This window comes from Canis lupus, chromosome 38 (assembly GCF_011100685.1).
Source record: "Canis lupus familiaris isolate Mischka breed German Shepherd chromosome 38, alternate assembly UU_Cfam_GSD_1.0, whole genome shotgun sequence".
In the NCBI taxonomy this organism is placed as follows: domain Eukaryota; kingdom Metazoa; phylum Chordata; class Mammalia; order Carnivora; family Canidae; genus Canis; species Canis lupus.
In genome coordinates this window covers 6,475,687-6,491,119 of record NC_049259.1, presented here as the reverse complement: position 1 = coordinate 6,491,119, position 15,433 = coordinate 6,475,687, and the positions used below count along the sequence as shown (strand labels likewise).

The following is a 15,433-nucleotide window of genomic DNA, read 5'->3' as shown; positions in this document are numbered from 1 at the left end:
AAGATGAAAAAATACAGAAAAAATAGGAAGAAGAAAATACCCATTTTGCTGTTTTCCAGGAATCACATTTATTTTTTAACAGTCATTTTCTGGGGGTTTTTTTGGGGGGTAGTGGTGGAATGTGTATTGTTTCGGAATATGAATCATACTACATTGTGTTTTGTTTTGTTTTTGTCTTTGCTTAATAGAGTATGAGTGTTTTCCTATTAAATAGTCTTTCAATCCTAATTTTGAATGACAGTAATATTCCATTATATAACTAGCAGTTTGTTTAATCTCTTTTGGAAATTCAAAACTTTTTTTCATGATCGATTATGTCCTTATAATAGATTTTTAATTGTGGACTGATGGCTCAAAAGGTCTTGTTACCCTTTTGTTGTTAAAAATTTTTAAGTTGCTTTTCAGAAACTGTACCAATTTACATACTGCTTTTGGTGACGGACTTTCTCATTTTCATTACCTGCATAGACTATTATTTTAAAAAATATCTTCCATTTTAATAAAGATGGGACCTAGTTTCTAAGTGTGTTTATATGACTACTGGTGAGGCTGAATATATTTTACCTTAATGGATGATTTCTTTGTGATTTACTTCTGGCTTATGGTCAGAAATCTTTTGAAATAAATTGGTATTTTCTTACTTGTAAGAGTTCCTTATATATCAAGCCTATTTTCTTACTTGTAAGAATTCTTTTTGTATCAGGACTCTTACCCTACTATCAGTTGTTATACATATTTTCTCAATTTATAGTTTACCTTTTGTCTTAATTTTGTTTATGGCAAATGCTGGTTTTATGTAGAGTGAATATCGTTTACCTTTTTCTGCCTTGATTTTGTTCCCTCTATTTGATTTCTTTTTTATTCTTTGATCAATAAAGCTGTCCCCATAGTCCCTCATTAAAATGCTTGACAATATTTGGCATGTAGTAGGTTTGATAAGTATTAGTACAGTGTGTATTGTACTTATTTTGCTCCACCTGGAGTTTATTTCTGTAATGGTATAGGATGTGACTTGAATCTTAAACATTAAATTCTAGACATCAGCCAGTTTCTCTATTTAGTAATGGAATATTCTAATGTGCTTGTAAGGTTACTATAAATGTTAGGCCCTCTTTCAGGTCTTTTTTTTTCTTTCTTGATTTAACTACCTAACCATTATGCTAATATAAACTAAAATCATTGTTGCTTTATTTTATTTTTTTATTGTTGCTTTATAGTAAATTCTTTAAGATCATTTTCAATATTTTCTTAGGTACTGATACCTTTTTTCCATACTAACTTTATATTATGAATACCACTCACACACACTAAAAACTTTTAAAAATATTTTTTAAGATTTGATTGGGATTACACTGACTCTGTATATTACAACAGTTTTTTCCCTAGAATATTTAGAAAGTACAGCTGAAGAAAACATGTTAATTGGGGAAGAATGGCCATTTTTAAAAGTAGGTATTCTTGTTAATTAAAAAAAATGATCTATTCTTACACTATCAGAATTTTTATACCTCCCAGTAAGTTTAGTTTTCTCCATAGAATTCCTTACTTGTGATATTCCGTATTTTTAAATTGTTAACCTTTGTGAATATACTACCATGTGTATTGTATACTAGTTTGTGTATTATATATATATATAATATATATATGTTTATATGTATTGTGTGTAAAACTCTTGTTTTACTATTTTAATCTTGGTTTTGACTGCTTATATGAATTCCTTTTATTCTTTGCGTTGATCTGTTGGGTGCTGTATAATGAGCAAATATATATATTTTTCTTTTTTCTGTAGTTACATTTCAGTTCAAGAATCATTGAGGTAGTTCTCAATGAAAAAAAAAAAAACATTAGCCACTCTTTTCAAATGAATTGACATGGAATCTTTTCGTATTAAACATGAGAGTGTAGTTGTATTAAAGTGAGGGCAGGACTCTAGAACACCAGTCTCCTGGTGTTACTAATTATTACTGAGACACCTGAGCAAATTAGTTTGAAAACTATTGTTAAACCATAAAACATGTCTAGTTATGGGCTTACTGAGCATTTTTATTTCTATTCTTAATTTTGTCTGATAATTAGATTTTGGCTATGGCTTCTGGTAATTTCTTCTAGTATAAATTTTAAGTTAGTATTTATTTTTTAAATCATAAGTGGAAACGGTTTTATCAAATGCCTTTAAATAATTTTTTGTTGTAATATGTTTTTATTAACTTGTTTCAAACTTTCAGTATGTTTGAAAATTCTCATTGCTAAAAAAATATTCTCATTGCTATCAAAATCTCATGTTCTCTGTTATCTAATATGTTGTTAATACATTTTAATTATGAAAAACACCTTTAAGTAGTTTTATTCTGCTTATAAATTTGTGTGTTTTATTTACTTAAAAACTCCTAAAAGCATGAGTTCAGGCTGTTACATATGATGTTAACGGTTTTCTGTTATTTAATATTTTTTTATGATGCCCTTGACCTATTGTTTTTCAGTATTTAGGATACTGATGAAAGTGAGATACATTTTAGAATTTGTAGAATCCATTTAGAAGTTGGAATAATTAGATTAATAAACAGACTGAAGCGATTAATTCAGCTCCAGTTGTCCTTTAGCTCCGACATTTGCTTTGGTAAAGGGAGAGAAAACAATTCCTCCTAAAGATACAGAAATATTTTCTTTCTCTTCTGACACATTGTATCTTGAAAGTAGTAAGATTTAGAGCTACATCATACTTAGAGGAGGGTGTGTTTGTGTGTTTTGTGACAAATGCAGGACAGGTTTCTTCCTAAAACTCAAACGGTCACTTTTTGGTGTCTGTGTGCATTACTTGTCTTCTGGGAGTAATGTTTAAGTGATAAACTGATACTCTTGTGTGAGGTATATATTAGAAATGTATGCATAGTAGCGATATTCTTTTGTCTTCTTAAACCTATGTTAATTTAATAGTCAAAATTTATAGTTGAACAGTAAAAACCAGAGGGAGGGGGGGAAGCAAAACCCCAAACCTAAAATCAACTTGGTAAAAGGATTTTACCACCTCATTCCAAAACAGTAGGTGACTAACAGTAGACTGAATAAATACAGTGCTACTTTTGTCTATTAGAAATGACCCAGTTGTGCTTCAGATAGGCATCTTTTAGAATTTCTCACTGAACATGCCTGTTGTTTACAGATGTATGAGTGCCCAAAGAAGCAAGAGATAAGCTGTAATGCTTAAGATTTCCTAAGGTTTTAGGAAAATTGTGGGCAATTGAAATGGAAAAGAAAAATAACGGAGGGATCAGATTTCTTCTCTTTTCCCTTCTCTTTATTTGTACCTAATATCAGGTAGCCCCCCAGTGTAAGAAAATGGTTATGAAGCTTTACTTGGCAAAAGATGAAGAATAATCAGAGAATAGTAGAATAGAGGACAGGCCATAGCTCTTTAGACCTTATAGCAGGTGTCATATGTAAAATATATAGTAGATAACATAGTGGTTGAGAACATGGTCTTAAAGATGGAACCCTGCTGCATTTTTATTAGCTGTGTGATCTTAGTTATTTAACTTCTTACATGAATCTTCCTTTCCTGTCTCTTAGTGTTATTTGTCAGGATTCTATGAGGTCATGTATGTAAAGTGGTTTAACATAGTACCAGGCATATAGTGTATGCTCTATCAGTAAATAGTTCCTGCTGCTGTTGTTTGTATTATTTTCATAGGGCTTTTGGTTAATAGATATCAGTAAGATTCCAGTTGAAGTTATATGATTCTGCTGTATACAAAGAGATGAAAAATTTAAATTGCTCAAATTAGAATTTAATCACCTGTAATCTTGATGAAAATGAACTAGTGTAACTATTGAAAGTTTTGATATTTTTATCCCCTAACATAACACTTTGAGCATAAAGATTATATAGTTGTTCCTGAATTTTTTCTTTGATCAAATGCAGTACATATATTTAAAATTATATTTTCATGTGTAATTATAAAATCGCATAGTACTGGGCATTAATAAGGCACAGTTAATACTTGAGTGAGATGTTGAGATACCATAATAACAATTCATATTTTCTGAAGAATTAATCTTGCACATTGAGAGTGAAGTGTCAAAAATAAATTAATGGAATGTTTATTTTAAAATAAAGATTTTTAGCAGTAGTAGGAAACTTTATTATTTGATCTAGTGTTCTTTGAGAACTCAATGTTAGCAGCTTACTATCAGTTCTCAAGATAGTATTCTCAGGGATATTGAAATGATTTGAAATTGATGTCTAAGCTGGGTGGAATTTAGTTGTGTTGTTTTTCATAAGTCAACTTTTTAAACTTGAATTTTTCCAGAAGGAAAAAATCTATATTTAAAGATCCTGCACTGTAATCATAATTTAGGTAAATAGTGAGAGAACAAATAAATAAATAAATAATAATTAAATAAATGAGAATTATTTTACATTGAAGAAAGGATTATATTTGTCTTTCATCAGACTTATCTAATTTGGTATTATCCTTTTACGTGTGACCTTTATTTAGTAAGTTTCCCATTTAGTAATTTTAGTCTTTTTATAATTCTATTGAATAAGTTAAGTGAAAAATGGACTTAACCAAGAGTTGGGGATGTTACATAGCTTGGCTTTCAAAATTACTTGATGTAAAATAGAATACTTCGATTACTGAATAGAAAATGGGAGATAAATTCCATGTAAATAGAATTCCAACATATTAAGTAATAAGTACATAAACAGTTTCTGTGATTCTGAATGTTAATAACAATCATAACAGTTCTGTTTTGATGTAATATCTCTTCAGAATAGAATCAAGGATAAAAATGTCATTAGAAATAAGATAAGTAAAATCTTCATTAGATTAAGTTTTACATACTTTTATGAAATAAAAAAACTTTTATACTTAGTGGGTTACTATTTCTTGATATTTAAAATTTGTAATGGAGCCAAACAAAATTACTGTGAAAATATTTGTACTGTAACACTCAGTAAAGTTTTTTTTTTACTTTTTTTTTTTATTAAAAACTTGGTAAAAGTGCATTGTATACATTGTCATCCTAGAATCAAGTGTTTGTCAAACATTTGTAGTTTTCCCCCACCCCTCCCAAAAAAGGTTTGAAGTTGGTGACACAGAATAGTTGTCATCTACCTGAATTAAAAACTGCCGGTTTGTAAACTTGGCACTCCGAGAAAGAAGTAGACGCCATAAAATGATTAAGTATTGGCATGTGTACACCTGCTGTCAGGAAATAAACTTCCCATATGTTGCAGTTTGGCAGACATGCATCTTAAAAATGTATTGAATGAAACTGCTGCTGCACTCTTTGTCCTGTATCTTTTTTCAACAGTACATTCTCTATTTGCCTTTAAGTAATTACTTCTGCTTCTGTTAGAGGAACATGATATATTTTTACGATACCCTTGAAGTTAAGTGGTAGTACTCCTTAAGAGTGCATAACTGATCTAATAGAATAACTCATTGAAATACTAGCGTGGCCCTTAACACCAACTAGGAAACAGACTGTCTATTTTGAAACATTTACTTTTTGTTTTCTTATAAAAACTTGAGCCTGAGACACATTGATTTTTCACATTTTATCACATCATGTCAAAATAATTTCCCTCGATATATGTACTAATAAAAGAAACTGAATATTCTCAGTTTTTAAAAGGTGAATACTTAGATGAGAATTGCATTGATGAAACATCTGAACTTTATAAATTGTAGAGTAATTTAACTAAATCTTATTGCATGGAATATAGTTTTAGAACCCTAGAATAGTCAGGTCAGAAAGTTTGTCCTTTGCACAATTACAAAGTTTCCTTAAGATTGACAGTAATGTTTTATTTACATTTAATTATATGTTAAAATGAAAAACTGAATCTAAAATGGTCTTTTGACTGTCTCCATTTCTTAAATTAAAATTTATGAGGAAAATATATGCAAAATACATCTTATTGGCCCCTAACAAAAGCCTTGAACCATTGATGTTTGCATGCTTGTTATTGCATGTTAATACACAGAATCCCCTTACACAGTTTTTTTTTTTTAATAGATTCTTTTGGGATACGTTTTGTTATATAATGTTGTATTTTTAAGAATTACCTTCAGAAATTAAAAAAATAATTTTTGAATTCCTTTATGTGATGAGTTTTAACTAAAGCTTGTCCTATGGATGTAATCAGTTTTAACTATACATGCTTTTAGCAATATTTTACAGATTGCACATTTGAAAAAAAATTGTCTTCTCTAGTGTAATTTACGGTGGCGATACCTGCCTGCCTTTTCTTTTGCTGCATTGGCACAAGCATTGTGCTTATTTTGTTGTAAATGGTTCCAGTATTTTATCAGTTCACTAGGCTGGAACTGATGAGAGGTAATTAGGTGGCTGTATTTACAGCTTGAATAAGAAACTCGCCAGTGATTGAACACAAACTCATTGGGAGGGGGCACAGGATCAATTCTCAACTTGGCAAGACAGATCCCTACATATACATCTTCCAAGTGCAAACGACGGATACTTAAAGAAACTTTAAATATCTTCTCTGCCAGATCTCCAGAAAAAACATAACCAGTCCCAGAACAAAAGACAGGGTAGCGTTCACTTGGGTAGAGGTCTGGTGGCATGTACCATTTGCTATCTTTGTTCCGATTAGGTGCATATCCTCTCATTAGGTAACCAGTAAAGTAGTTATGTCTGGGAGGCAGATCTGGCTTCAATAACTTATGTATTAAATATTCAGTGTTGACAAACATGTCACTGTCAGTTTTCATAACATATGGAATATGTGGACAATATGTTGCTACCCAGTTCATGCCCATGAGTGTTTTAATTGTCAAGTTGTAGTATGTATCTAAATATTCCTGTTGAATTATATCATGATATTGCCTGCTTTCTTCCAGTATTGCACGTTGAAGGTAGCCATTTAACTTAATACTTACGCCCAACAAAAAAATTCGTGTGATTTGGATACCAGGTGCTAGACTTTCATTGCCCCATGTTTGCCGAATAGCTCTTCTGGCTTCCGTTTGTCCAGGTTCTGCAGCTATTAGCAGTATTAAAAAAGGACTTTTCTCCTGGCATTTTTCAGGTTCATTGATAATGTATTTGAAATGGTAAGAATTTGGATGTCCAGTGCCTTTTTCATTGTAAATACTTCCATTGGCACTAAGTGTATTCTCCAGCCCTGTAACTCCTTGTGGCGATAGGTCTGTGTTATTGGAGTTAGTTGCTGTTTGAGGCCTCAGAGTTTGAGGGACTGTTTCTTTCCAAATGTTCCGGAGAGAGCTGTGGTTTGTCTCACTTTTTGTAGAACGAAATCCTCGGAAAGTATATGTCACAGGGTTTTCTTTAAATCCAGCTCTGCCTGGCAGCCAGTCATGATGGTTGAAAAACAGAAACATAGCAAAAAGAAACACTAGAGAAAGTACACCAATAAGATGTGTACGGAACAGAGACCTCTTGGCATTCCAGCTCATCTTTGCAAAGCAGCAATGTCTTCTCCTCCACTGAAGCATGTTGTAAATATCCAGAAATGGGATATGAGATACTACTGGTGGCTGAAAATGTTTCCTTTTTAATCAATACTATTCTTTGGTAATCATATTTTAATTCGGCCAGGTTGTCTCCCATGCAGTCATTCTATAAAGATGAAACATAAAAATTTACAAAATGCTAAATATTACATAACTGCCTGAAAAGAGAGTTTGGATGTTAATTATTAGGACAAATACGAATTTTTTAAGTTGTGAAAATATGATAACCCAGGAATGAAGTTTAAAATTTGTATATCCTTGGTAACAAAGCATCACTGAGAACCGGATAAGCACTGTAAGGAGAGAAGTGATGGATTAATTTTCTTCCAGTTATTTCATTGTCTAAGTAGCTAGCTCTAGTCGTTTGCACTTTTGACCTGAGTTAAAGATTTAAAAGTTGTATGCATGTGGAAGAGAAGAATGTTACTAGATTCCTGAGAAGGGCCATGTAAGAAGGCCTGAGAGCAGATGGAAAATTTATTGGCATTAATTAAAATTGATTTGACATACCATTGGTGGTATGGTGCACAGTCAGCGGCCTTTTTTGTAAAATGGTCATGTATCAGTTGTGGGACAGACGGTGCAAGGTTGATTATGGCAGAGTTCTGTTAGTCACAGTACACTGCTTGGCATGTTTCCATTGGCCCCTACTGTGTTGAGAAAGTCAATGAGAAGATGCACCTGTCAAAATTAATTTTCAGGGTCCAGTAACTTCAGTGCAGGATTTTAAGACAGTAATAAGTGATGAACATTTTCAAATACTCTTTCTAATTTTAAGATGTATTCAGAAGATCAGTGGCCTGAGTTAGGCTTAAGGTTGATTTTTAAAGTATAGCAACTAATTATCCTTAATTATCTTTGGCCTTGACGGAAAACTATCACATATCTCCATGTTAGAATTAAACAAAGAACTACTTTGAATAGTCCTTTCAGGTTTCTTACAAAGTATAGGCACTAGGTATTTAAAATTAAAAGTTTACAAAATGCATTTTAAAAGATTCTTGAGTTTTGCTGTGTCCTACATTTGTTTGTAGAGACAATTTGTTACATTTTTAGGACTTCTGGTAGCATGACACTTAGAACCTTAGATTTTTAAGAGATTATGAAATGTAAGTATGGGAGGTTCATGATGCTACATATTAAAAACTGGTGGTGTTATCCTTGAACAAGGTTTTTCAGTGCATAGCACAAATTGTTCATGTTTTCATGTTTTTCAGTTCTTAGTTTTTCTGGATCAGGATGTAAGGGTTGAGGTGGGTGATAAGAGCTGTAACTTGTTCTATTAATAGAAAAAAAAACTTGTTAAGAAGGGGACTCATAAATTTTAATTTTTTCAAATTTGTTTTGTGGAAATTATTTCTTTAAGCAAAATAAAACTAGTCAATTAAAATATTTAATGTAGGAGTGTTTATTAAAAATTCTGTGCATGTATACCTATACCTGTGTGTTTGTGTAGCCTGTGATTTAAGATATTCATGCTTAATGCCAAATTTGCTTAACTTTGACATGAAACTTAATGTTTTGGAAAAATAATTGTATTTACATGGAGGCTGTCATGTAATTGAATAATTATAGAACTTATATATAGTATGAAGAACTTTGAAAATTGATTGAAAGGGTTAGACATATATGAAGAATTTTGAAAATTGAAAGGGTTAGACATATATGAATGAAAGTACTATTCTAGCAGGAGCCACTAGGAGGAGCAAGTAGGTGGGAATTTGAACAAATGTCCACAGTATGATAGTAAAGGCGCCAGCTTTTGATAATTTCTAGTATCTGAAATTATGTAGTACTTTTAGAAGTTATGGTTCTCAAATATAAAAAATTGTTCAATCATTGTGTGAGATACAAACTGTGATTTTTTTTTAAATTTGGGGTTTTAAAAACATAGAACCTAGTTTGCTATTTATTAGGCTCTATTTACATGAATTTTAATTTCACATTACTATAATAAAGACCAAGGCTGTTCACTGTACCAGCAAAACAGTTCTGCTGTGAGCTGAACTGCAAGTAAGCTGAGCATTCTGATTTAGAAACTCAATCTTTCCCTTCCTGTACTTACAAATAGTTGTCCATTCTGTTTAGACCTGGAAACTCTTTCTAAGCTTATATTTTCAAATGAAATATTGGATAAATAGTAACAATTCTTTTTCCTCTCCATGGAGAGGCCATAGATATAAGGGTTATGTGTATAAATTTAAAAGAAACAGAAGTTACTTTTTACATTTATTTGGTAATCTATTTGAAACATTCAAAGCTAAGTTAAATTTGTTACCTTTTTGTTAATATATGTTTGGTATCTGGTTGGAATCCAATCAGTTACATCTTTTAAAAGTACACATTCAATAGTTTAAGAAGCAATAAATATAAGGTCATATTTTTGAGTGAAATGACTGAAGAATGAAGGTAAATATCGTACTAATAAATTGTGATATTTTTATGAAAGCAGTATACCTGAAATATCTCTGAAATATTTCCATGTTACAGAAAACAGCATATTATTATATATTGTAATCTAGCATAGATACATAGCTTATGGTCCTGTATGATTTGTAGCAATAGGTGATGGAAAAGCATCTTAATTTAAATTTTATTTGTATATTTGTAAGTATTAAGCTTCCCAGACTTTAAATTCATGTATACTCATTTGGTAATCTCCCATTGATAAATGAAGTGCATGTGTCTAGCTTTAAAATTTTCTTTATTAAAAAGGTTCTCAGGTATTCATCATAGTTTTTCTGTTAAAAAGAAAGTAAAATTAAAGTTACTGTTTTTCCTTTTATTAAATGTTAAAATTATTCTCTAGTCACTGCCTGTTGTTTTAATTCTTAAAAAGTAGGAACATGACAAAGTTAAAATATTGTAGCAGTCTAAACAATTTGCACTTCTACATTTTCAGCATAGAAATACCTTTGATTTAGCTCTTAGGGTTTTTTGTGATAATTTTTTCAAGTTACTAATGTGTATTTACATCTTACGAATTGAAGTTCATGAAGAGACTGTTATTGTGAAATGTTTAGTTACTTCTCACATACTCATTCTCTATCTCTGACACAAACTGTTTTTATAATTTGGCTTTTAAAAGTGTTGATATCTTAAGTCTGTTGGAACAGTCCTAGATTTTAGTGGTGCTTGAATAAAACAAAATTCTGTGCTTTTGAGATACTTAGCTTATAAAAATGCTTAATTGGTGCTATTAACATTAAGAGAAAGGGCTCTAAGAGAGACTTGAGATTTTTCACAACTGTATTTTTAATGGTATTTTTAATTTAATACCATCTGACTTCATTCTATAGTGGAATAAAAATTCATGGTATGGTAGTGAGACTTGATGTTGAGATGTAATAATAATAAGGACCTGATAAACTTGTTTAATCTTAATTTCAGAATGGAATACTTACGTATGCCTTTAAAATGTTTGCCTTTTGTGATTATTAAATAATAGGTTATTGAGTTGTGTTGTGAGATTGAGCAAATATCAGGATCTGTGATAGATCTGTAAAAAAATTTTGAATATATTTGAGTTCCTGAGCCATGAGTTGCTATTCTGTGATTGCTGTTTAAATAGTTTATTCGATTTATTTCTGCCCTGCACACACATACCATGATGGTAGTTTGTTAGTACATATTAATATAGCCTAGAAGCGCAGTAGCTACATTTATATTTAATTTTTTGTCCTTGTTTTTCTGTTCATGAATATTTTTATATCTTTTTTTATTCTATTTTGAATTTCACTTTAAAAATTATCACTAAGAATAATCTTATGTTTGATCATTTAGAATCAGTCAGTTGCTTAAAATGAAAGCTCACTTTTTCAAGTGGGGAATTTTTACCAAGTATTGATATTTCTTTGTTTAAAGTTGTATTCACGGACACTGTAATAACATACAAATCTACTGTGTGGTGTGCTGTGTACAAAACTCATACCACCTTATATGATCCTATGCAAATGCTTTCCTTTTTATAGCTCAATAATAATATTTGTTGAAACTCTTAGATTGTGTTTGTTATATTTATTTGGGGAGATGGGTCTTGGAAGGAAGATTTGTTAGTGAAAGCTGTTATGTATTAGTAATTTGTTTTAAAAGGACTTTTAAAAAACCTCTTAATATTAAGATAATCTTTGATACTATTTAATGTAATTTCACTGCATTGTCTCTTTTGATAGCCATTTTTAAGAGATCACTTTAATTTACTAGATAAGAATTCATTTTGACCTAATTTGATAAGAGCCTTGCTGTGTTTTCTTTAGAGGGCTACAGTTTTTTTAAGTTTAATTTCTCAGAGAATCCTTTAAGCAAATCTTATTGCTATTTGCCTTTTCTCTCCTTTATACATCCACAACCCATATTTACTCCAACCTACATACTTACTTGAATAAAGCAATGACAGCTTTAACAATGACAGATTTTAAAATCATTTATCTAGAAACCCTTTCATAGTTTCAAGGACAGTGAACTAGATGAACTTGTTTATCAGATATTAGTGCCTCCGGGGGCTATGAAAAGGTAACAGACATTTAAATGAATATTACACACAAAATATTGACATACCTTCCTTGGTCAGGCCATTTATGTGGAGAGGATTATACCCACTGAAAATACTTTTGGCACGCCATCACTTCAGCAAAAAAGATGCTATCGAACATGCGCACATCCCCCAATAGTCTGCCTCCTGCGATTGCTTTTCACAGTATCCAAAGTGTCCATCTGTCTGCTTGTCTTCGAGTTACCCTTCTTGTTCATATGGGTCCTGGTCGTCTGAGATTTTTCCTTTCTTTTATTTTCTTTCTTGTTCTTTAAACAAAAGAGCTGTAGTTGTCCGCTCTATTCGGAGCACTGTTGACTCTTGCCGACAGTTGATGCATTGAAGCTTTTTACATCTGCTGTTTTCCTGGCCGGACAATGCAGTGCTGTATTCTCTTCTCAGTATCCATATTTCTAGTAATAACACTGAGCTGCAATGTAAAGCAGCCAGAGCTAGAATGTAGTGCTGCGATTGTATTGGAATAGAATAGGATTTGATTCTTTTTCGTTGTTGCCTGTCAGCTGCAGGAAGGATTTTGAGCAGTTTTACTGGGGTTTTAGTTTATAATATGAAATCCACGGTTCCTCAGCTGCTGCACAGGCAGGCAGCAGTTTAAATGTGGGCTTGACAGATGCTCTCTCTGACAGAGCAGAATTTAACGTCACTGCTTGGCTGAATCCCACGTGATTGTTTGCATTCATTTTGACTAAAAACCTAAGGTAGGGAGAACCTTAAGAGATTTTGCTTCGTGTGATAAATTATATCTATTCAATGTAAGTGTAAGTGCATAATATAAAAATGGGATGATTATGAAATAGTTATAATTTTATTTTATCCTTATTTTCCTTTTTCCTTTTGTTTTTTTTGTTTTGTTTTTTTGTTTTTTTGTTTTTTTTTTTGTTTTTTTGCTTAAGAACAGGCTTTCTAAATGTTTCAGGGTTAGATGTTGATTTCATGTTTCTAACATGATTTTATAGGACCTAAGCAATACAAGCTTTTGTATGTAATTTGGTGCAATTTAACCCCTTCAGTGCATGCCTTCCTTTGAAGTTCATTTTCTCAAATTGCTCCAATTTACTAGTATCAAGATAAGACTCAGACCTTTTTTTTAATATATATATACCCCCACCCCTAATTTTCTGGAGTTTATAAATCAGCTGGAGTGGATCATTTAATGGCACATGGTGAGATACAGCCCACTTATTTTTTGCTTTTATGTGTTTTCTAGTCTTCTTGAAGACAGCAAAACTATTTTTAATCACTTTTTAATGTCAGCTTTTATTTTTTATTTTCCTTTTCTTTAAGATTACATGTATGATAGAAGTCAACAAAATGAGATAGTGGATATAGCACACTTGTACAGAATCTTCTTGGTGAATAGTAAGGTTTTACTAATCATATTTACTTGTCCTAATATTTCAGGATTGTTTACTAACTTGCCTCCAAGCACATTTTTCGGTAAGCAACTAGATACTCTGAATAATTTCATTGTATGGTTAGTCTCCTGGGCACCTTGCTTTTTTCCTGCAGAATACTGGGACGTTGTCTTTTTTTTTTTTTTTTTTTTAATTGCCTGAATTATCCGTTTTTCCTGTGAGACTTCAGGGATATTAATGCCTAAAAATTTATGGTTTTAGAACTTGAGCTATAAAAAAAAAAGGAAAAAAAAAAGAACTTGAGCTATATATTTGTAGTCAGATATACAATTCATACATCCTATCTTTTCCAGTTAAATATGTTACATCAAATATGGGTTTACACTTTCCCTAATACATCAAAACTTTTTGTCCTCATGTATTTTAGTGTAGCTGATACAATATTTTTTGTACTTTAAGGAATCCTGTGATTTTTTTTTCTTTTTTTAAGGAATGAATGTAATTTTCCCAGAAATGTTAGAAGGAATATTAAGAGTTTTATAAATGGGAAACTTAAGATGTAGAACTTTGGCTTTTCCTAGTTCAGTGTGAAGGACAAAATTGAAAGCCAGTTTTTAATTTAGTACCTATATCTACTCATACTTCATGCTCACTACTTTTTTTTTATATTAAAGGTAGGTAGAAATCAGTGCTAAAGTGCTAACTTAAAACAATGTATGTTACAAAAGTAGAAGTGGATTTTCGGAGATCATATTTATCAGTAATTATCAGTAATTCCTTACATAGGATTTGTCTACACAGCTAGCAGCAGTGATTGTTATTTACCCAAAATCAGATTGCATGCTAAACCTACCTAAGCTAGTTAAGTGGCTTTTTTTCCTCCTAGTAGTTTCATTATCATAATACCCATTTTATTTTATTTTTTTAATTTTTATTTATTTATGGTAGTCACACAGAGAGAGAGAGAGAGGCAGAGACATAGGCAGAGGGAGAAGCAGGCTCCATGCACCGGGAGCCCAACGTGGGATTTGATCCCAGGTCTCTAGGATCGCGCCCTGGGCCAAAGGCAGGCGCTAAACCACTGCGCCACCCAGGGATCCCCATAATACCCATTTTAAAGATGAGGAACCAGTGCTTAGAGTTGTAAATAATTATCCCAGATACCAGCTAATTATAGTAAGAGTCTATCTGGGAATTAAAGCAAGATTATCTAATTCTTTATGCTCTGTTCTTAACCAGTTTACTAGGTAACACTGTTGGAGAAATTGTGGGAATTTTTTTATAGGACTGACACAGTGTACCAAGAAATCATTCATAGAATTATGAATGGATATTTATATTTTCATTATATTCACTTGTCAAACATGCATATTGATCCACTACTGTGTGCTGATATTTGTAGTTCGGCACCGTTTATTATGTGTTAGACAAAGATAATTTAGACACATTCCATACCTTTTCTCTAGGAAGGGTAAAACTATTATTTTTGCTGTTCTTTTGATTTGACTCTTTTTTAGTGTCTCACTGGATTTTATCATAGATCTTGGTTATTAAGAGAGCTCCATCACATAACCTGCTAGTTAATGGTTCCCTCGGTATTGGTTTGAGCCCCTGAATTCCCAGTGACTATTGTCTCAACTATGCTTGCTATGGGGCAAGGGTTAATATAGCAAAAGAAACTCCTAGAAGCTAAAAAAGTGCCTATCTACTTCATCAGAATTTACTTTAAATTCTTAGGTACACCTTCCATTGCTTTCTTAAATTTAAGTTAAACTGGCTAAGAACTTTACATAAAGTACAGAAAAACAGAGCAGACACAAGATAAAAGTTTCTTTAGTGACTTTTTCTAGCAACCTACATGTTTCTAGCCAAGAGAAACTGTAAAAATCTTATGACAGGCAAGCTTGTAGAAAGTTCTTCCTTTAGTCTAGTTTCTTTTAACATCTGAATTCTATGGTTAAACTTTCTCAGTAAATGTGACAGGTTTCTTTATCAAACTCAGGAAACTGGCAGCTATTTTG

General features: G+C 31.8%; 2 protein-coding genes across 2 annotated transcripts in view; one reads left to right on the top strand and one right to left on the bottom strand.

The window, feature by feature from the left end:
- CDC73 (cell division cycle 73) overlaps positions 1 to 15,433 on the top strand; it is a 112,116-nt gene that overhangs the window by 56,827 nt on the left and 39,856 nt on the right. The window lies entirely within an intron of this gene.
- Positions 50 to 12,671, bottom strand: B3GALT2 (beta-1,3-galactosyltransferase 2). The gene is made up of 2 exons (XM_038586097.1): positions 12,063 to 12,671; positions 50 to 7,611 (listed from the first exon to the last, which is right to left on the bottom strand). Exon 2 carries the CDS (start codon positions 7,485 to 7,487, stop codon positions 6,219 to 6,221), a length of 1,269 nt encoding a protein of 422 aa, XP_038442025.1. The 5' UTR covers positions 7,488 to 7,611; positions 12,063 to 12,671; the 3' UTR covers positions 50 to 6,218.

Excerpts from the sequence above, each read along its gene's own strand:
- B3GALT2 (XM_038586097.1), bottom strand. The coding sequence starts at position 7,487 with ATGCTTCAGTGGAGGAGAAGACATTGCTGCTTTGCAAAGATGAGCTGG.